Source organism: Lepisma saccharinum, chromosome 11 (genome assembly GCF_977018435.1).
Source record: "Lepisma saccharinum chromosome 11, izLepSacc3.1, whole genome shotgun sequence".
Classification (NCBI taxonomy): Eukaryota; Metazoa; Arthropoda; class Insecta; order Zygentoma; family Lepismatidae; genus Lepisma; species Lepisma saccharinum.
The window spans coordinates 34229657-34252222 of NC_139239.1; the positions used below are offsets into that span (position 1 = coordinate 34229657).

The following is a 22566-nucleotide window of genomic DNA, read 5'->3' on the forward strand; positions in this document are numbered from 1 at the left end:
GACAAATAGTAAGAAATTGTTACTGATTCAATGGAATGTTTACAACGTTGATAAAAAAAGAATTTGCTAATTTACGCTGTACTGCAATTTGAACTTAGAACATTCAAAATTTTGCACATGCAAACTGCAATATTACAGCACAAGATCAGTCGCCAGGCTGAAATTTATAATCATGGCGACCGGGATTTTTCGAGCCGTGCATTACATCAAATTAAATTTTACAACAAGAATTACAGATAGAAGTTTCTTACCCTTAATTGCAGTGAAGAATTCATCAGTTATGTCCACCCAATTGTAGTGTGTTTCCAACAACGGCGGGCTGGCAATACCATCAGCTCCCATATTGTATCTATAAATATAAAATTAAGGTATTAATGCTAAAATTGAAATTCCAAGGTAAGAAAACAGTGATTAAGTTGAAAGCTGATTTACAAGAAGGGTGGGACATGAATGGATTATTTGACGCGATTTCACAAAGATTGTGATTCTTATGCTGAGACAGTTGAAGCCTAAGGATTATGACACAAAGCATTAATATTAAAGTTGCTGAGATATCACGACTAATGGTATTTTTTTTTGTGAATTTAACTTATCTTTTTGTAGAATAATTTCACATTGCATAATACATCCATAATAGTAAACATAATTTCAATATGTTTTCATTTAAAATGTATGTAACAAGTCTTAAAATGAAATCTTCCTATCTGCATCCCTCCAAATATTTATGTCACCCTATTTCTTAGAAGGTCTTACTGGGTGCGACTATTGTCACCTCATGAAAACACTAACAGATTGAGCAATTTCAGAAGGCATCCACAATGGTCCGACTATCAATAATAATAATAAAATTGTCTTTACTAGAGCGGGCGTGTTTTGGCCTCAATGTAGTTTCCTTTCTGAAACCAAAACACAAAAGTGATTCATACAAATACAGCATTTTGAGTAAACACCCAATACAACTTTTAATAGATACATGCATAAAATCTTCTGCCTTTTTTTATTTATATCCATGTTATTAATTTTGAAATATCGTAAAGAAATGCAGAAAATGTGCTGTCCGAATATTAATGAGAGTCACTATGATAATACAATACATTTACTCATCGTTAGACATTGTACAATGCAATAGATATCGTCAGTTATTGGTTACATATTATTTGCTATTGTATATATGAAAATATATAATTACACATATAGAGGGATTACATGGAACTACAATATGATATAGATAATATGAGAGTATATGCGTATATAAAGTAAGAGTATGAGACATAGGACAATTATAATATTAGTGATGATGAAATAATATTAATCTGGCAGTGGCAATATGCAAAATAACAATAATACATAAAACAGGAAATAAACAATACAATACATTCTAGAATATTAAATCATTTTTGGGATGGATTTCAATTCTTTCTAGAATCTACTTGCCATCCTTTTTTCCTTTCGGTGGTAAGCAATGGGGGTTAACAACACTGCAGACTCATGTTTGGGTCCACGTTGTAAATGCGTGTACTTCGCTCGTTTGCATTCGGAGTGGTGATTGGTTTCTTGCGTTTGTTGTGTGTGTGTATTATCAGAATGGCGTACGTCTGGTTGGATGGCTTCTGGAACAGGAAGCACTTGGCAATTACTTTCGGGACCAGAGACAAGTGTTTGACATGGTGCGAGGAAAACGGATTGTTGAAGAAGGACAAGATTTGCAGGATACATAGGTGCAAGATGATTCTGGAAGTAAATTATGGAACTGTAGGAAAGTTTCGATGTCAAACCCCATGTTTTCACTAGAACATGACGTGTCGAGAATTTCTTTTTTTTTAAGTATGCTTGCCTAACCTAACCTTACAGAAAATGGTTTTTGGGGCTAACGTGAATGGTTTTTGGGGCTAACGTGAATGGTTTTTAAGGCTAAAGTGAATGGTCTTGGGGCTAACGTCAATGGTTTGTGAGGCTAACATCAATGGTTTGCGACGTATTAGCATAATCTCAAATCCGGGCACGAAAGTAGGTATTTTCTGGTGAACGAGGTTGCAACACTGCATAAATCGACAAAACACTCGCACAACGCACCCTGAACCAGTACGCTTTCGACCGCCATAATGTGTTACAGAATCCAAATAACAAGTAACAGTAAGTACTCGTAAATGTAAGAAATAGACATTATCTTAGTTAGAAATGCATTATTACACTTTAGGAAATGTTCCGCATTCAAAAATAGTACGTTAGCAATGTAAAGAAGTGCGAAATATATGATTTATAGGTGTTTCCCTTATACTATAATAGTACCGAATCTTGTATTGTGTCTGTGCACAGTGTGTCAGTGTGTGCATAATTATGTACATTTTTTTTGTATATACTAGACAAGCCGACACTGTATACAGCTTTTATCGCGCTTGGATAGATACACGCCGTATAGACATGCTCAGAAACAACTTTTTTCTTTAATATCCACCCTCAAGTCATATCATACTTCACTTGACAGACACACTAAAAGTAAAACCAGTGCAAGGCTTAAAAGGGCAAACAATTCACCACCAAAAACAAGGGTTTCACGTTAATGTATCGGGTTATTAACGGAAAGCACGCGTTACAGTGGAATATAATTGTTAAACTATTTTTTGCAATTCCTTACGTTTCCTTTTGTTCATCATCCGTGTCCACTATATTATCGTTGCAGATCGCTGCCATTGCTCTCAGTCCCAATTTTCAGCTGGGTCTCACTTATCGCACAACACTTGAGCAACTTTGTGTTCTGACGTCACGGGAGATGTATTTTTTAAAAATTTAGGCTAAATGCCTACGTTGTTAGGTTAGGCTAGATATGCTTACTTCTCTTAGCCTAAATAATATTTCTCATTGTATTTATGCTAATGGAATCTAACCTAACAGGCCTAACCTAACCTCGTACGTATTCTTCGACTGACGTCAGAACACAACGTAGCAAAACTGTTGTGCGGAGAGGAAGACCCCCTCTTCTGCCTTATGATCATAGACAAACTACTAGGCTTATGATAGAGCACAAGTGTAATATGTACAGGACAAGAACAACAAAATCACGTAGAAAAGATCATCCTAATTTATAACAAACTATGCCCCGATAAGAAAACTCTTGAGCAGTTTTCTAATTGTAATCAGGTTTTCATTCAAATAGAGTAAGATATTTCTCCTTGCAGAGCCAAGTTGGCAACAGTGCTCACGCACAATGGCAAATCAATGATCTTCCAATTAGTCCCATACCAAACGTATGTAAAAAGAAAAACTACATCCTGCATTCATTTTAGATGTGTTATTTTATCCCAGTTGCATCATATGGTCCTCATATTATCATAAAGTAATATTGCTTCCGATAAATTTTCTAATTGATTTCTTTTTTGTTGCATTCGCTCGCTCCGAAGGATAATTTGTAAGACTTGAATATAGATGGTGCCAACATTCAACAAGCATGCATATTGTCATTATTATCCTGATTTTGATTTAATTAGATTTAACTGTTTTTTCACTTGCACACTTTCAAATATGTAATATAAGTGTCTAGTTCTATACGTAATAGCAAATCAATAGAAGTCTACTCCTTCACGTTGATTTTACAGTTTGTTTTATGTTTTCAGACACCTTCTCTACACATACAAAAAAAAAACCTCCAAATATCCCTGTATTGAGTATATTAATGGTTTCAAGGAGACATATTCTAAACTACGAAGCTCTTTGCTACGAAGTTTGTTATGATCCATGTGCGTTTGATTTAATGGTTCTTTTGTATGTATCTTTATTTTGTCACAAGACAAAAAGGCAGTGGTTCGTGCAAAAGTAAACGCATTGTGTATGAGGGAAAGTGAAAGTGAAGCAAGATGTCAGCAATGGAAATATCCAATGATGTGCAAATAATTAAACTACCAAATATTTTGATTACAGGTAAGTTGACATTGCGAAGTAAAGGTGCAATCGATGAGCACCAAAGTATAGATATTCATTAAATTTCTCCAACCTATGACTATGGCTGAGTAATTCTTAACTTTCTATAATTTAGGAACTAGTTTTAGATTTACGCTTGTCCATGTCGAATGTACATCATAAGAATTGCCATCTGTTGCATGTCAACAAACATTTCGACTGGTATTAAGTTCTCGCTAACATGTCCCACTCCAATATATGGCCGAACTTTGATTGCTGGATTCATGATTATTCTATATCGTTTCCAGTCTGCGGTCGGTTGGACATACAAGCGAAGCCTCTATTCTCCACCCTTCTCTTTTTGTAGCGAATTTACAATACCGAAAGTTTCTTCAATTCCTTTCAAATTCGGCATGCTCACTAATTTTGACCTGTAATCGCGAATCTGCAGTTAAAATTTGGCGGTCACGTCTAGAAATTGCAAAATAAGTCGAAAAAAGTGGGTCCGTGTACGGAGTAAACACCCTTGATTTATGAAGAAAACCACAATTTTTTTGCAATGATTAGTTTCAAAACTATGTTTGGCATGAGTTTACAATACCGGACCACTCTCCAATTTCTATAAAATTTCGCCTACTTACTAATTTCGGTGTCCTGATGATGTATCTGTATGTCATATTTGGCGGTCACTTGTTAAAATTGTACATTTACGTGTAGAACTTGTAAAATAACCTTGCGATACACCACGGTGATTGTCTATAGACAGCAATTCGGAACCATCTTTCTTTCGCAATTCGCTAATGATCTTCCTTTACGCACAACAATCTTGCTGACATCAGGCGAAGAATGCCTACAAGGTTAGGTTAGGTTCCATTAGCATAAATACAAAGCAAAATTAATATTTTAGCTAAGAGAACTATACCTTGTCTTGCCTGTTGATTTCTTCATGTTGGGAAAATGGCGTCGTCAGTGGAGCTATTGTTCTTATGGTAGGGTTAAGTTACATTAAGAAAACATAGTTTATTTATTTTCTTTTTTTTCTTCTTGATTTCCATACTTGACCACCAATTATTACATGCAGATTCGTGATTAGGAGTTCACAATTAGTGAGTAGGCGAAATTTCATAGAAATTGGAGAGTGGTCCGGTATTGTAAACTCGTTCCCTATGTTTATGATGACCCTTAATTTTAACTATGCTTGCCTAACCCAACCTTACCATGAATTGTTCATGGACAAACATGTTTTCCACATTTATGCAAGATGCCATTTTCTCATGCAAATGTATGCCCCATGCAACAGGTTTCACTTATTGCACAACACTTGAGCAACGTTGGTAGCAAGACTGTTGTGCGGAAAGGAAGACGTCTTCATTACAGAGTATGGAGAATCATAGCGGTAATTAACAATGTCATTTTGCAATTTCTAGAGGTGACCGCTAATTTAACTGCTGATTCATGATTACAAGGCCAAAATTAGTGAGTATGCCGAATTTGAAAGCAATCTGAGAGACTTCCGATATTGTAAATTTATACCCTCTTTTTACACTGACATCTTTGGTAACCCCTGGGCTTTTTTAACTTTCCTTCTGTAGTTTATACGTGCACTGGCAATAGTTCTTGCCCCATTCTCTTCACATGTTCAAACCATCTGATTTGTGCCTGGTGTTCTGTCCTGGCTATATAGATCTTACAAAACTGTAGCTGGTCTGTCCAAGTTCTGATTGTTTAACCCCTCCAGAGTTATGTGCCCTCTGGGACAGGGGCAGACTGAGGGCTCGCTGAACTGGGTTTTAAGATTCAACATACGATTTACTTTAATAGTTTTTCTTGTATGTACGCATTGCTTGCATGATAGAATTATTTTCCTGTAGTTTACGGTTATTACAAGCATAAGAAAACAGTTTTTTCTTTGTGACGTTTCAGGAGAACACACGCTCCTTTCATCAGACATTTATTTTCATTTTGACTAAAGATACAGAACATCACAAATGTTTTTGTACAGAACGTCACAAAGAAAAAACTGTTTTCTTATGCTTGTAATAACCGTAAACTACAGGAAAATGATTTACTTTAAATTATGTGTGCAGTAGTTTCAATTCAAATTTAGGTTTAAGTTACACACACACTCTCACTCACTCACACTCACTCACTCACTCTCTCTCTCTCTTTCTTTCTCTCTCTCTATTCTCCCCTTGACAATGTAGTGAGATAGTTTACTTTAAATTATGTGTGCAATAGTTTCAATTCCCTTTTAGGTTTAAGTTACACTCTATTTCTCTCTCTTTCTCCCCTTGACAATATAGTGAGAAAGTTTACTTTACATTATATGTGCAGTAGTTTCAATTCCCATTTAGGTTTAAGTTACACTCACTCACTCACACACACACACACATACATACATACACACACACACACACACACACACACACACACTCTCTCTCTCTATCTCTCTCTATCTCTCTCTCTCTCTCTCACTCACTCACTCACTCCCTCTCTCTCTCTCCCCCCACCTCCTTCACAATTGTAGTGAGACAGTTTACTTTAAAATATGTGTGCAGTAGTTTCAATTCCCATTTAGGTTTAAGTTACACACACACACACACTCACTCTCTCTCTCTATCTATTTCAAAAACAACTCCGCATCGGATTCTGCATAGTGTACACAACAATACCCGAGAACAATTCGCGTTATCCGATCTGAAGTTGGAAAAAACTTTCCTGCCCGAACCTAACTCGGGCTACCCGCTTAACGTTACACATTGCAACCCCGAACACAGCTCGGGTTACCCACTTCCAACTCAATTTATAAAATCGAAACACCCACTTAAGGGGTTAATTCCGATTTCTTCATGGTACACAGGCATTTTTTCGTGGTTTTATTTCTATTTATGTCTGTTAACACATACTTGGTGGGAGTGATGTCACGTGCTGTTTCAGGTTTCACTTTCCTCTGATGCAGACTCTTGGTCACTCCTCTTTGGTTTCCCGTAGGTTTACAAGGGTTTGGTAATGTATGGTGGGCTGAAATGTCTTATATGTGTGGCACTTCCTTCCTTTCTCTTTATTGTAATTAGTTTGGGGTTTCTAGTTTTCTTTATTTACGCGAGCATGGGTTACTTCATCTCACTTGCATTACTGAATCTGTAATTTTTCCCCCTTCCATTTATTTAGATCTCTTAGACGAGATAAAGAAATGTGTAATAGTGCCTTTGTTGTAATTTAAGTTTTGATCAAATTGAATTTGAGAAACTTCGGTCAGACAACTTAAAGTTGATTTGGAATGTAGCCCAAAACCCGTAAGATAAACTCTCCATTCGTTGTGAAAGATATTTTTTTATCAAATAAAACTTACTTCAATTTTGTTTCAATCTTCCATTTGTTTGAAAATAATTAAAAGGTTTAATAGTCTCACTTTCACGAGATAGTTTCCACTGCAATTAAATAGTTACATAATTGTTAGTAAATCTATTCAATTTAGTAATTATTTAAGATTAGCTCTGCCACAGATACATTTTAGTGATTGCTTGTTTGCTTGAGAATGGTTTTTCACTTCCATATACGCCTATATTGTTCTTCCTTTGCAACCAGTCATTCATTTACTGTCATCTTGGTTACAGACTGCTGCTGCCATCTAGGTCATGTGTATAGTATGAATGGGTTTCATAGTCAGGTTAGACGAGTCAGTTTTAGGACTCTTAGTATTCAACTAATATTTTAAATCCTTTGGTGGTTAGGTTAGGCAGGCCAAGTTTAGGACTTTTAGCATTACAATAATTTCTCTAAATGCTTTCAACATCGTATCAAGTTGGTGCTGGTCTCAACCATTACCTATCTTTGAACCTTGATAACCGTCGCTGCGCTTAAACTTGCAGAACAATTATCAATGCAAATAAAATTGCGTAATTAACGATAACCGTTATATTTAAAATAAATACAATACAGGCGCAGAAAATCTCACAACTTCCATCACCATTTTTAGTACTTATTATTTCTCGTTGCTATGGTTACATCAATTTCATTTCTTGTATTTTATACAGCGTGATAAGATGATTATAACAATATCTATAAAACAAACATGCATAAGTTAAAAACAACATCAATAACATAAATAATATTAACTTTGAACATGACAGTTTGAGAATATGACAGTCTCAATCTCTCCCCTTCTCCTGAGAAAAAAAAATGAACATAACATTTTTTTTACATAATATATAAGATTTGAGTCCTGCTTTTAATATACACTCGTCAGGATAATGAGAAAGTTCACTTGACATAATGAACCAATTCACAAATTTACAATACTCTTTTTACTAAAGTTCTGAAAATGTCATCTTAGTGTTCGAATTTACAGCTACTTATGCATTACTACATAACAATTACATTAGTTTAAGCAATTCTTCCCTTTTCTCATCAGAACAATTAAATTTCTTGATATTTGACAAGTTCTGCCTTGTTGTTATCTTATTTCCGTCCATAGACATCAAAATTGTATAATTGTTTTTCACAGCATCAACTATATAGGGTCCAAGCCATAATTCCATAAACTTATGAATTTTCTTGTTAATTGCCCTACTATGTTCATGATTTTTCACTAAAACAATATCACCTGGGACAATATTCAATTTATTAGCATCACACTCAATAGTTTTGGGCTTATATCTTTCCTTAATACGTGCTTTGGCGATAAAATACTTATGTTTCCAGGGCACAAACTTTAAATCATCTGGCCAGTTAATTTGACTGATAATTGAATCCTTTAATTCGTGATGAAGAAAAAGTTCACTAGGTGTGAAACTTGTTATTTCCGAAACGGAATTATTAAGAAGTCCTGTTACATGATTCAAATATTTTACCCAGTCCTGATGATTTTGCGAAGTATATAATCGTAACAATCGTATTAACTCTTTGTTGTACCTTTCCACAGGATTTGCGAAAGGCGAATAAACTGACGTGGTGATATGTTTTATGTTACAGTCATTCATATATAACTTCCACTCTTGTGATTTAAATTGGGAACCGTTATCTGATAATATTACCTTACATGCTGGATAGTGGTAAAAATACTGGAGCTTGAATTTGTTAATTATTTCACGTGACGTTGCCTTCCTTAACGGATAAGCCATTAAAAATTTGGACATCGTGTCAACTATTGTTAATATGTAACTATATCCTTGTGATTTGGGTAACGGTCCAACAAGATCTATTGATAACATATCATGTGGAGTAGTAGAATATACATGCAATTCATCCTTACAAATTTTTGTGTGTGCTTGTTTAGTTTTTGCGCATGTTAGACAGTCGTTCAAATACTGCTTGATACTAACTTTCATTTTAGGCCAATAATATAAACTTCTGCACTTATTAAATAGTTTATAGTATCCAAAATGACCTTGTAAGTCATGTAATTTATGAAGAATTTTGGGTACAACAATAATAGGTACTACAAGTTTCCACTTGTCTTCTTTCAAATGTTTCAGGAATAATATATTATCTTGAATCGAATATTGCCTTTTTATATTCTTCGACAAATTCCCATTTTGTAACTTTTGTACAATGGCACTGCAATAAGAATCCGAATTTTGGCTTTCTTGCCAAAATGTTACACTATCTTCGTCAAGAAAATCAAGACTTATGTTATTTACATATAGTTCCGATAGAGTTGGAAAACCTGTACTTAAATCAGGATATCTGCTTAAAGCATCTGCAGCTTCATTAGATTTTCCCAGCACGTGATATACATTATAATCAAACATTTGTAATTTCAAACTCCAACGATTTAATCGTGGATTCAAAGTTTTAGTAGATTCTAGCCAAGATAAAGATTGGTGATCGGTAAACAATTTCACCTTAGTTCCAGCTATGTAAATGTAGAATTTTTCGAAAGCAAATAATATCGCTAAGCATTCAATCTCGTGAGTATTGTATGATAACTCATTGCCTTTAAGAGATCTGCTAACGTATTGAATTATACGTGGTCCTTCTTCAAACCATTCCAATAAAAAATTCACTTGTAGTGGTTCCGATATTAAGTCTTTACCATCACGTACATTCATAATTTCCTGTGTTTGAAATGAATTTCGTTTGTTCAAATTTGGCCTCTCTGAAAGAAAGCAGAGTGAACGAGGCACTTCCATCCGCTCCTTTAATTTAAATTTGTTGTTGATTGGTAAGAAGTTCCAATACCAGATTGTCGTGTAAAGGTCCTTGATACATTTCCAGAAGGAGAATTTGATATTCCAGAAGTTGTAGATGCATCTTGCGGTTGTAATGAAGTCACATTAACAGGTTGACTGTAAGTAGGAGCGAGAGAAGGCTCACTTGTATACTGCGCTTGCCTATTGTAGAAAATCCTTCCATTCTGACTACTGTTAGGTAACTGAGAAGATATAGCATCCTGATTATAATTCCTATTTGTAATGTCACCGGAAATACCAGAGTATGCATTATTTCTTTGGAATCTGAAATTATTTCTGTTATTATATGTAAATCCTGAATAGCCACGATTATTTCTACGTCCTCTAAAACTACCATTGCTACCTCTAAACTGTCCATATCTTGAATTAGCATTGCCAAATTCATTAGTAAAAGGTACTTGAGCATCCATCGACGAAGTCTGAGTAGAAGATGAGCAAGTGTTTTTGGTGTGTTTAACATTAATTTGCTTGACACTAAATTTTGATTTCATACTGTCAGGATTCTTGTTCGGTTTAACCTTACTACTATTATCGGTTTCTTCCGGTAGGAAAATAAGTCCTCTTCTACTAGTTCGGACAACATCTAATTTCCTTAACATAGTTGTTAACTGGTCCATAGAACGTATCTCATGACAAGTTATGTTATTAGCTATATTATTTGGTAACTGGCTAATAACTAATTGAATAACATCCAATTCGTTTGGGTTCTCAACTAAATTGCAATAATTGGAATATGTTTTCAACGCAAAGCTTTCTAAATCACCATGTACTGTAGGATCATACTTCCTGTTCCTTAATACTGATAACTGAGACTGTAGTATTTCCGGACTTGCAAATTGTTTCATGAATTCCCTTTGAAAATGATCATATGAAGAAAACATACGTTTGTGAGTTCTATACCAGTACGCAGCTCTGTTGGTGAAACACTGCTGAATACTCTGTAGCCTTTTGTTAATTGGAATGCCCATAAGATCAAGCATAGAATTAAGATGTTCTAGATATTCTCGAGCTGATTGGTCTTCTATTTTTCCAGAAAATTTGGGTAAATGAGACAGTTCATTTATCTTTACATATCTGTTTCCTCTATCCCCAACAGTAATTACAGGTAAAGACGTTGGAGAAATACAATGATCAAACTGACTTTGTGGATTATCACAGTAATTGTTATTTGTATTTGACTCATTAACACCAATTTCAGCATTTGGACAACTTGTGCCAGTCATTAAATTTGCATTACGCCTTTCACCTTGAAACCATGGTCTGCAAGCTTCATTCTGCAAGGAAGAAATATGACGAAACCCACACGTTTCACCAGGGACATTACTATGATGAACGACAGGGAGGTTAGGTTCTTGCGAGTATGTAAACATTTGATTTATGTAACTATTTTCACCATCAGCAGAACAACATTGTTGAACATTGGAACGTTTATCAATATTTGTAACGGTAGAATTCAATCTAGAAGTTGTCTGCATATTGTTAATCGCATAATTACTTGTATCCTTAAACTGTACACTATTAGGTGACATATTATTTCGATAATGTTCCTCATTCCAGGTTGGAATAAATCTTTTGTTTCGCTTCCAGCGAACACGATTTCGAACATGCGGTTCATCGAACGTTGTTTTCACATGGGTTGTTAAAGATTCATCAGATGAATAAGTAGATGAATTAGTCACCCCCGAGTCAACTGCATTTCTAGCCCTTTCACGTGATGTCTTAGTTTGAGAACTATTTTGTGCAAGGGGAGGTTTCAAATTTCCTTTTGTGTTGCGTTGAAAATTTGCATAATTAGTTTGCAAAACATCAATACGAGATTCTATATGTTGAAACCTATTATTACAATCAATAAGATACGTTCCAAAATGTACATTTTCCTTACCAGCAACTTCCAACGATGATAATCTATTATTAATATCAGTTATTTTGGATGAACATACTGTAATAGATTTATCGTATTCACTAATCAAATCTTTATTTATTAAAATTTGTTGTCCTTGAACGTCTTGTTCTGTTCGGATTTGAGAAATATTGCTATTTAAAATACTTCCCAAATGTTCATTTTTCTTGACACATTCAGAAGCTATTGAATCAAGTTGTGTTTTAACATCGGAAGTCAAGTTGTCTAATCTTTGATTAACAGTATTAATTTCTTGATGAACCGATTCAAATTTTGAAGTTAGGTTACTATAAATATCCAATTCCAATTGTTCAAACTGAGACTTAATATTCTCATTAAACTCTGCAAATTCTTGATTAGATTGCTGTAACTGTAATTTCATATCTTGGTTAGCAAGATCCATTCGGGTTTTTAGTTCTTCGTTAGACTGTTCTAACTGCAATTTCATTTCAGCATTAGACTGTTCTAACTGTGATTTCATAGAATTTTCTAACTGAGATTTCATTTCAGCATTAGACTGTTCTAACTGTGATTTCATAGAATTTTCTAACTGAGATTTCATTTCAGCATTAGACTGTTCTAACTGTGATTTCATAGAATTTTCTAACTGAGATTTCATTTCAGCATTAGACTGTTCTAACTGCGATTTCATTTCAGCATTAGACTGTTCTAACTGCGATTTCATTTCAGCATTAGACTGTTCTAACTGCGATTTCATTTCAGCATTAGACTGTTCTAACTGCGATTTCATTTCAGCATTAGACTGTTCTAGTTTCGTCTTGAGGTCTTCATTAGAAGCGACCATAAGCAATTGAATACTCTTAACAGTACTTAACAAATCACCAAAATTCGGGTTAAGAGTTTCTAGATAAGCTGGCAAACTAAAAGGATCATAATCTGGTTTGCAATCTTTACAATAATAATTTTCTAGTGTAGTCGAATAAATTGTCCAGTGAGTGACTGTAAGTTTGAGACAAGATATGTGATGCCATGACGAGCACTGTGTACACTGAACATATCTCAAATCATTGTCAGGATCATTACAACAAGATAATTTGTCGGGTTTTGTAGAACAAACATCATGTTCTGTAGTATTTGCATTACTGAAAGCGACTACGGGATTACCAGCATCAAAGTAAGTAGTCATTGTATTAGCCTGAATGTTTGTTTCTTTACGCGACGATTTAGATTTACTTTGCTTTAACTTATCAGCCATTGTGATCTTTACACATATGACGATTCACTTAAGAAGTTACGTTATACAAGCACAATGAAGATTGTGACATAAGTCTTAATTCAGCATATGACAAAAATTCTGTTCCATTACAACAGACATTCTTACCACTATCAGAAGATTGCACACTTTTTGAACAATCCTGGCTTCTGGGTCGCCACTCTTGATAACCGTCGCTGCGCTTAAACTTGCAGAACAATTATCAATGCAAATAAAATTGCGTAATTAACGATAACCGTTATATTTAAAATAAATACAATACAGGCGCAGAAAATCTCACAACTTCCATCACCATTTTTAGTACTTATTATTTCTCGTTGCTATGGTTACATCAATTTCATTTCTTGTATTTTATACAGCGTGATAAGATGATTATAACAATATCTATAAAACAAACATGCATAAGTTAAAAACAACATCAATAACATAAATAATATTAACTTTGAACATGACAGTTTGAGAATATGACAGTCTCAACCTCATGTCGACAGTAGTCTGTAGAGTGCCTTGTTTATGGGAAGCGGGGATAACATACCTTTTCATCTTCTTTTCGCCAATGAATAGGGATTTCCGGAACTTCAAAAGTTCCTAACTACTTTCAGAAAGCTTCAAAGGTACTTTCCAATCATTTCCACTATTCTGCGGTACTTTCTGTTTCTTCTATGAACGAAAAATGCCTTGTCGATGGTAAGCATGGATACTTGCGAAAGGTACTTTTTACGGTACATCTTTTTTTCACTGATAAATTGCACTTTTCAGAACTCCAAACGGCTAGAGTCTAGTTTACGTCCTTCTTGCCCGTTTACGTTCTTCTTGCGCACTCCTTCTTGCATGTTTACAAATCCTTATTGTCCGCTTACAAAACCATGCTAGCAGACAGCCAGCGCTCCGGCATCTCGTAGAGTACGTAAGTTTTTCTTTTTACACTTTCTGTCACTAACCAGAGGTTAGGTTAGGCCTGTTAGGTTAGGTTCCATTAGCACTCATTTCACCCCTAAATATGTGCTTCATCATCGAAAAATGTCCTCAGTACATTCAATCACGCTATCCGGACAACATCGGTTTTTCTCGATTTTCTCCAGGAAATTTTTCCTTGCCTTGGGATTTAGTTTGTTGAATTCCTTATACAATAACCTTTCCAACGATATATGACATGTATTCCTTATTAAAAGGACGTAAACTAGACTCTTGCCCTCCAAACAGTGAATTATTTTCATCAAGGTTCAAATTTACTGCTGTAACAACCAATTCTACAATACTTCGTCTTTCTTCTATGATACTTTGAAAAAAATCATTAAACATTCGGAACCGTTAGTCTCTATCTCTATAGGTTACCTTCAAATAGTTGTTTCATCAGAATACAGTTGCAAACCCCAAAAATCTACTTTTACAGCTTGGAAATCATACAAAAATCTTTATCCTAACTCATAGTATGTTATTGTTTTTTAATACAAATGTTGTTTTTTTTTTAAATTGAAGTTTGACATGCGGAGAAAACTGTTGTTTCTGTAGAAATTTCAGTGTTTATCAGGACTCAAATCTAGGTAGGTGTGTGGCATGCCATGCCATTGCTCTGTCAACTGAGCTGTGTTTAACCTTTAAGGGATGGTTGTGGTAGCAGAAAACCCAAAAGTGCAGGTTTTCCAAAGAAACCTGGAGTTTCTTTTATTTTGGATTGAATGGCTTTTACAGGAGGTACAAAGTTGACATTCTATCTCAATACAGGCACAATTAGAAGAAAAGTGCAATTTACTCAAGTATTGTTGTAAAGTGTTGTTATTTATTTATTTTTTATTTTACATATTTTCAGTCATTTTTTTTCACTCCAACCACCAACAGGCCAAACCACTGTACCTTACACAGAAAATCAACCTATTTTGAGCTTTTATTATTATTGTTGTTGTTATAAAAATATTTATTATTCTCTATCTCATATGGATTTTCTTTTCTCTGGGAGAAATGTCTGCACCATGTGTGGTTATTTGTATTTGATATCCTTCAATACAGTGGTATTGATTGATGAATTAAGAAATGTCCCCTTCTCTCGTTTCAGGAACACCTGGTGTAGGGAAATCTACATTATGTGAACAATTGGCTGAAGCTACAGGGATGGAATGGATTGATATCGGAAAATTTGCAACAGAAAATGATTGTTTTGAAGGATATGATGAAGTGTACAAGTGTCAAGTCCTTAATGAAGAGATGGTAAGACAAAATTGCTAGTCTTCAAGAATTGTAATTTTTTAAACTAGAGAACTAGGATCATTTCATTCCTAATTAACTCTTCTTTTTTTCATATCAAAATTTAGGTTATGTCTGTTAATTTCCCTTCCCACAAAGAGTGCAAAACAAACTACAACTGCCTGCAATAAGTAGTATTTATTCCATGATCCCACAGTACTGCACATTTCAAAATCACATGCTTGAAAACCTCCCATGCTGAGATGGTTTACAGGCAGAAAAGCTCCCTCCCATCCTCGAGGTTAAAGGCATTAATCCAGTGTTAAAATTGATAATACAGAGGTGTCAGACTTTAGGACTCCTTTGTTGACAATTTAAAGAAAAAAATTAGCATTAGATGTCAATTCAAATTGTTTCAGTGCACAAACAGTAACAGCAAGTGTAATATTTTAGAATACTTTGGTGGCTACATGAACAAATTACAATGAGTTAAGTTCTGAGTAGAGATGCTCACAATCAAAAAATAAAAACAAGGTGAATTCCAAGGATTGTGTTGCATTTATTATCTCACAGAATCAGATGTTGATTACAGATCAATTTTGGTCATGAATGTAAAGAAAAATAATAACTGTCCTGATACTTTTTCTAAATAGTTGCAACAATTATTCATAAACTTTGTAAAGTCAAAAGCTATTTCCTGTTTGTCTGCAAAATCAATGTTAAAATGTTTTAAACAAAGATGCAGTGTGCATTTACCATTACAGCATCTCTCTCTGTCAACAAACAAATCTAATCTTGGACAGCTTCTGTTTTGAGTGCTGAATGATGTCATATTTTTAAAAAAAAAATTATATCAAGCACATGTCAAGTTGTTATGCATGGTGGAGGATGATTCACAAGTACAATATGAGAAGTATGATAAATGTTAGAGGCAGACATTTAGAATAATTTTGCAACAAATATGCTCAGAAATAAGAGAAAGTTATTCCTATACCATAAAATCACATTTTTAAAGAACTTGTTCTGGAAAACGTGCCATTATATTTGACTTTTCTCTTGTTGCTCAAATCAATTCCAAATCTTAATTTTTAAAAATGGGTAATTATTTGTGCACTAAATTTTATGATGCTCTGATGCACTCATTCTTAGAAGCAGAAGTTAAACCTAAAACTGTTGCTACTTCAGTATGGTGTCCAGTCTTAAAAATGTATTTGTACACTCCTGTTCACATAAAGTGGCAGCTTTTAGAAGGTTGAACAGTTGAAGATTGTGCCATTTTATCTGAACAGGAGTGTACATGTAAGGTTATGTAATTTTGGTAATAGGTGACAGATGCAAGCAAACACTATTGAATGCTATTAGCATTTGTCCATTTCATGCACTACTTAAAATTGAAGCATAATATGAAAGTTTTCTTGCCCCATTTTCTTCAGCAGAGGCATACTGCACCATAAACACTGTATTCACTTGGGAATTTGAGTTACAGGTTCAGTAATAAACTGACATGTGAATTAGAATTTTGTGTATGTTCTTTCAGCTTCTTGACGACATGGAAGATAAAATGAGTGGAGGCGGAAAGATAGTGGATTATCATGGTTGTGACTTCTTCCCTGAAAGGTGGTTTGACATCGTATTTGTTCTCAGGACAGACAACACAACATTGTACGACAGACTAGTGAAACGGTAAGATTAGTAAAATAAAAATTGAAAAGAAAACTGTTTTTTATCAAGCCTGAATTTCTTTAATATCTGCGTAACAAGAGTCATTTTATTCACTCTTCGTTGTATCTTGTCACATAAATGAAATGCCTTTCATGTTATTCCACATAGCCCACACGATGAAACCTTTTGGCTCCATATGAAAGAGAGACCAAGGGTGAGTCGCTTATGTTTATGGCTCTGAAGATGATATTTTCTTCTGGATCTTGACAATGTGAAACCTGATAGTAATAAATGTCCCCTCAGTTAGAACCAGAAATATTGTTTTTATTTTACAATTTTTAATGCATTTTCCAGCCTTTTTTAGTAGTTTTTGTTGTTTTCCTGTTGTTCCGTGAACTTTAAATAAATGCATTTGCTAGCATAATTTCCTAGTATGGTCAATGCAGATCTTTGACAATAGATTAAATAATTAATTGTGGTAAATTTATTTTTCCTCCAGTGAACTTAAAATACTTTGGTTCTATTGCTGGGTACTATTATTGTTCAATCTATAGTTTTAATGTAAAATTAGCCACAACATAACAAATTTATGCATGCAAAACACAACTGTATGCTAACCGACTGCTGTATCATTCAAGGTCCACTTTGAAAGAAGGTGAATGACTTACACAAACAAAATTGGCATTGCATTTTAAGTAAAGTGGAGAAAAAATAAAGAAAATTTCACTGAATTTCTTTTCTCCCCTTTGCTTCGGTAGTGTAAACCACCAAACAACAGGTTTTATCAAATTATTCAACTACTCTCTTGTAATATATGAACAAAATTGCTTTCATTTTAAGAACAATTTTTTTTTAGGTCATTCTAAAGGCCATGTTTTAAGATTATTTAGGTCAACTTCCAAGCCCCCCTCCCACTTTTTTGCCCCCACACTATGCTAAACCTTATTTACCAGGGGAGAGTAAACTGTCCTTGCCCCCGCAGTTTTGGAACCCAATTGCCACCACTGGTAAGTAGTGAATTAATATGAAGGATACCTTTTTTTTAAAAGTTGTATACATTAGTTTACAGTGTGTCATACCCTGGCTACAGACTAGGTGTTGTATCATAACTAGAGAACGGATTTATATGTAAATACATATTTATGTATGAAGCTGAAATCTGTTACATTTTGTATTATCTTTGCGCACCATGGCATGTAGAGTCAAAAAATGCAGTTTTTATTTTCCAAAATTTTACATATATTAGGTTTTGGCTCATATTTTACACATTTGTTATTTTTACATATTTCAGAACATTTCTGAACATATACTCCATATTTGTGCAATAACTACATGTCCCCGTGTGACCAAAAGAGTTGGGTGAATGCCTTGCGAATAACTGACAAATTTCAAACACACTCCCATTACTTCTTGCGATATTGAACGTAGTTTTAGTCAGTATAAATCCATTTTAATAGACAACAGAAGGAAATTCATGTTCAAACACTTACAACAAAATTTTCATCTTAGAGGGAATAATCGAGTTTCCCAAGTGGATGGTGGCAGAGGCCACCGAAATTAATAGAACATTTACAAGTAAGTTTCGCAGAAATCTTTTCAGTACTCACGTCTTCTAAAGAAAATTTTGTTATTCATTGTTTTCAAAACAGAAAGTGCAAAGACATTTTGTGTTGTTTTACAATTAATGTCAATGTAAGTGTACTGTATTTTGTGTAGCTCGTTTAGTCTTATAGTATTAAAAAGGTTAATTTTTACAATTTTAAGTCCATATTTAACTCCATATTTTGGTGAAAATAATATATTTAGCACATTTGTACTACATATAAATAAATTCCCTGATCATAACAGTTCAATATTAAAGCTTTTCTCCTTGTGTAACATAATAACAGTAATAATAATTCTCTATTACTTGTAAACTTTAGCATCCAATTTTAAAGAGCGAAAAATAAAACTTGATAATAAAGAAACTATGAACTAGCCTGAAAATCCATCAACTATAATCTAAACATGCCATGAATGTACAAGCAGGTGGCCAAATGGATGGATGAAAAAGGTAACTTATTCTGCAATGTGAGGATGAATTGAAATAAAAATGTCAGTGAGCAGAGGACGGCATAATTTTAGTATCAGCACAATTCCATTCCTTAAAAGAACATTTATTGATTGATTGAATTACGGTATTTTATGTCGCTTTTCTGCCACTTTTTGGCTATTCACGATGACGAGAATTAGTGATGGTATGATAAAATTGATTGAGAAACACTCACATGCCCAGTCTGGAATTCAAACAAGGGACCCCTGATGTCCTGTGCTAGCCACTTGGCAATATTTCTGTAATATGTACACTAAAAAGTAATAAAAAATAGCTTAACTTAGCCAATGAGCATACTTAAACTACGTTCTGTATCCTAGGCTCAAAATAAACAGCTATTTGAATCAATATTGAAAATCATCTTTCCATGATTTTAAAAACTGTGCTTCGTTTCAGAGGATACAAAGGGAAGAAGCTGGAAGACAACATTCAGTGCGAAATATTCCAGACCATCCTTGAAGAGGCAAGGGAATCTTATAAGCAGGACGTAGTGTATGAACTTAGAAGCAATACTCCAGATGATATGGAAAGTAATGTTGAAAAGATTACTATGTGGATTGCACAGTGGAAAAAGGATCACGGGTGTTAAAAAGTGCTTGTATTTACCTCAACTTATGTGCCACATGGATAATTTGTGAAAAAAAAAAGTAGCAGATCTGTTCATTGGAGCTAAATAATATGAAGCATGAAATATTTTCATAATATGTATGTTTAGTAAATGTACATATTGATGTAAATAAATATGTGTTCACTTTTTTGTACTATGAAATTGGAAATAATCAAGAAGACTAATTCTGAGTTAATGTTGGAAGCAGCAGGCCTACAGTAACCACATCTTGTCAAAAGTCTCAGGTTCAAGACAAAATTCGGATTATTTACATAGTACTACTTCAAGCTTGTACTTCACTGAAAATAATGTTTTTTTATCCCAGATCTCTACGAGTAACAGTAGCTGAGATGATTCAGTTTCTCCAAAGCTCTGAAATAGCAAAAGACGGAAGTAAAATAGCCACTACTCATAAACAAACCACAAAATATACTAGAAATCAGCATCTGTCTATTTCGAACTACCAACATATCAGGCTTACAACACAAAAAATTAGAATTTTCAAAAATTCTCAACCAATCATTTACTCTTTTTCTAAATTACTTTATGTGGAATGGCCCAAAAGAAGACAATAACCATGATCGAAATTCAAGTAGTTATTAGATGTTTTAGCCTGAATTGCGCTACCCAATAAATTTCTTTCAAAACCCAAGGATCTTCATAAGATAGGGGAAGCGTTGTCCTTAAAAAGAAAGAGGGAACATTTGTTAAAAGATTTCTGCTGTTTCCTCATCACACAACAGCTAAATACCTTTACCACCTCCATTTTCTTTTCTTTAAACACGAAAAGGAAAATATTCAGAAACAAACAAACAAAAAAAATAGTCCATATATTACACTATGATAATTAGGGAACGAACTTGATGTGCTAAAAATCTCAGAAATATTTATTTTCTTATGTGTCATAAATCTTGAAAATATGTGATAAGAACAGGAAAATATGACAAACATAAAAAAAAATTTGTAACAAAAGCAAAATATAACATGCATTTTAAACACCTGAAATCAGTTTCTAAATGCTTACCTGTTAATGAGCTATTTTTTGGAAGAGTTGCAGTGGATCACCATAGTTTTTTTCCAAATTCTCCATTGTAAATCTGTGACAATTATCTCTTATATTGTGAGAAAGATCGCTCCACGTCACGACACAATTCTTGCATATTTGAAACACGAAATGCCACTGACGCTGAAGTTTTCCAAAGCTTCCTTTACTTCACCCCAAAACACGTGCAATTTGGCACAAAGCTTAAAAACCTTGGTTTTTCCCCAAAAATTCTGTACATTTAGACATTAGCACTTGTGCGTTAGATCCAGTGGGGGTAATATTTTCCCCCAATAGGATCGTAGGCGAGGTGCCAGAAGTCTGCCAAAGTTTGTTCAAAGACGAAACAAACCTAACACACTCAATATGAAAGAGGTGGGGAGAATAAACATTTTTCCTTCGTGGATTTCGAGGAAGCTGAAGTCAATGAGCAATTTTATGTATTTAAAATGAAAATTTGCAAAATATGTATTTACATACGGAAAACTGGAAAATATGTGTTTTTATGTAAAATAAAATTTGCTGTGTTGACATATAAGGCTGAGATCAGAATTTTGGCAAAAACGAGGGTCTCTATCTTATCACAGAAAAAACATTTATTTACCTAAAGTTCCGTTCCCGTATGATAATTCTCGTTAGAGAAGTTTAACATGGTTTAAGAGTGTGTTCTAATGGGACAAAACATAGGGAAGAGTAGATTTCAGATTTATTTTTATTAAAGTATGTTTTTAGACTTGCCTAATATAAGTCTATTCAAATTGTGTCTTTACATTAGCAAGAGCAACAAAATATCCTACTTAAGATATATTTAATGAAAGCATAATGTCTTTTTTATATTAAAAAAATACAACTTTGTATGACTTACATTTTCAGGATTTTTGTTATTTTCACAGAATTGGATATATCTAGGGCAGGGTTTCTTAGGGAGGCGAAAAAGATAAATGTTATTAGGGTCTAGTAGCGGAAATAATATGTTTTGAATTATTTTGAATTTATTTTGATACATATTTTTATTTCTATACTTATGGTTAAATATGGCAAAAAATATTAAACATTTTTTTTAACAGGTGAAGAATTGTTTAAAAAACAATTCCAATAAAAGAGGTATGAAACTAGTGAAAACTGCATATTGAAATACAATGCAAAATGAAGGCTAGTGTGAAACCTGAGCCTGGTGTGATTTCACTAGTGCGGCAATGTCCGGTTCAATTTTCATCACGCACATTATCAAGTCATTTTCAACCGACAAGCGGTTTCTGGTCTTTGTTTTAATGATTACCATGGAAGAGAAACCAAAGGGAATTATGATTTTTAAAGCAGCAGATACCAGACCAGGATATTCTTCTCTTCTCTTCAGCCAGAACTTGTCCAGGTCTTCATTACAAAATGCCAGTTGCAAAGATTTGTCGCACGATAATTCTATAAGTTTGTCAAGAAGTTGTGGGCTTAGATTGGCTATTTTGATGGCCTCTTCAACGATGGGGTTTAATGTCCATCTTGAACCAGCATTTTCATCAAAGGCACTATATTCTATCTTCTGTTCTTAAAGCCCTTCTAGATGTTTGCACATTAAACTGGGCAGCGTCTTCCTGTCACAAGAATAATCGTAAGTTGAAATAAAGTCTTGAGACAGAGGAAAATTTTCAAAATTGTGGGTTTTAACTCTGGATGCCCAAACTCCTAATTTCTTCTGAAAAGCATTTGCTTTGTCTTGAACAAATAAAATGGTTTTGTCCCATCCTTGCAAGGTCAAATTTAAG

The 22566-nt window shown here is 34.2% G+C and overlaps 2 protein-coding genes across 2 annotated transcripts in view; one reads left to right on the forward strand and one right to left on the reverse strand.

The window, feature by feature from the left end:
* The window catches only part of Naa35 (N-alpha-acetyltransferase 35), a 55775-nt gene extending 52602 nt beyond the window's left edge, over nucleotides 1–3173 (reverse strand). The window contains exons 1-2 of the mRNA XM_083130907.1: nucleotides 2636–3173; nucleotides 252–349 (exon numbers count right to left, since the gene is read on the reverse strand). Of these exons, the coding sequence (XP_082987033.1) occupies nucleotides 252–349; nucleotides 2636–2691 (154 nt within the window). The 5' untranslated portion in view covers nucleotides 2692–3173. The remainder of the gene's footprint in view (nucleotides 1–251; nucleotides 350–2635) is intronic.
* A 499-nt stretch (nucleotides 3174–3672) lies between these two features.
* Nucleotides 3673–19911, forward strand: Ak6 (adenylate kinase isoenzyme 6). The gene is made up of 4 exons (XM_083131756.1): nucleotides 3673–3915; nucleotides 15276–15427; nucleotides 16941–17086; nucleotides 19554–19911. The coding sequence occupies exons 1-4, from the start codon at nucleotides 3852–3854 to the stop codon at nucleotides 19744–19746; spliced, it is 555 nt and encodes a 184-aa protein (XP_082987882.1). The 5' UTR covers nucleotides 3673–3851; the 3' UTR covers nucleotides 19747–19911.
* The last annotated feature ends 2655 nt before the right edge of the window (nucleotides 19912–22566 follow it).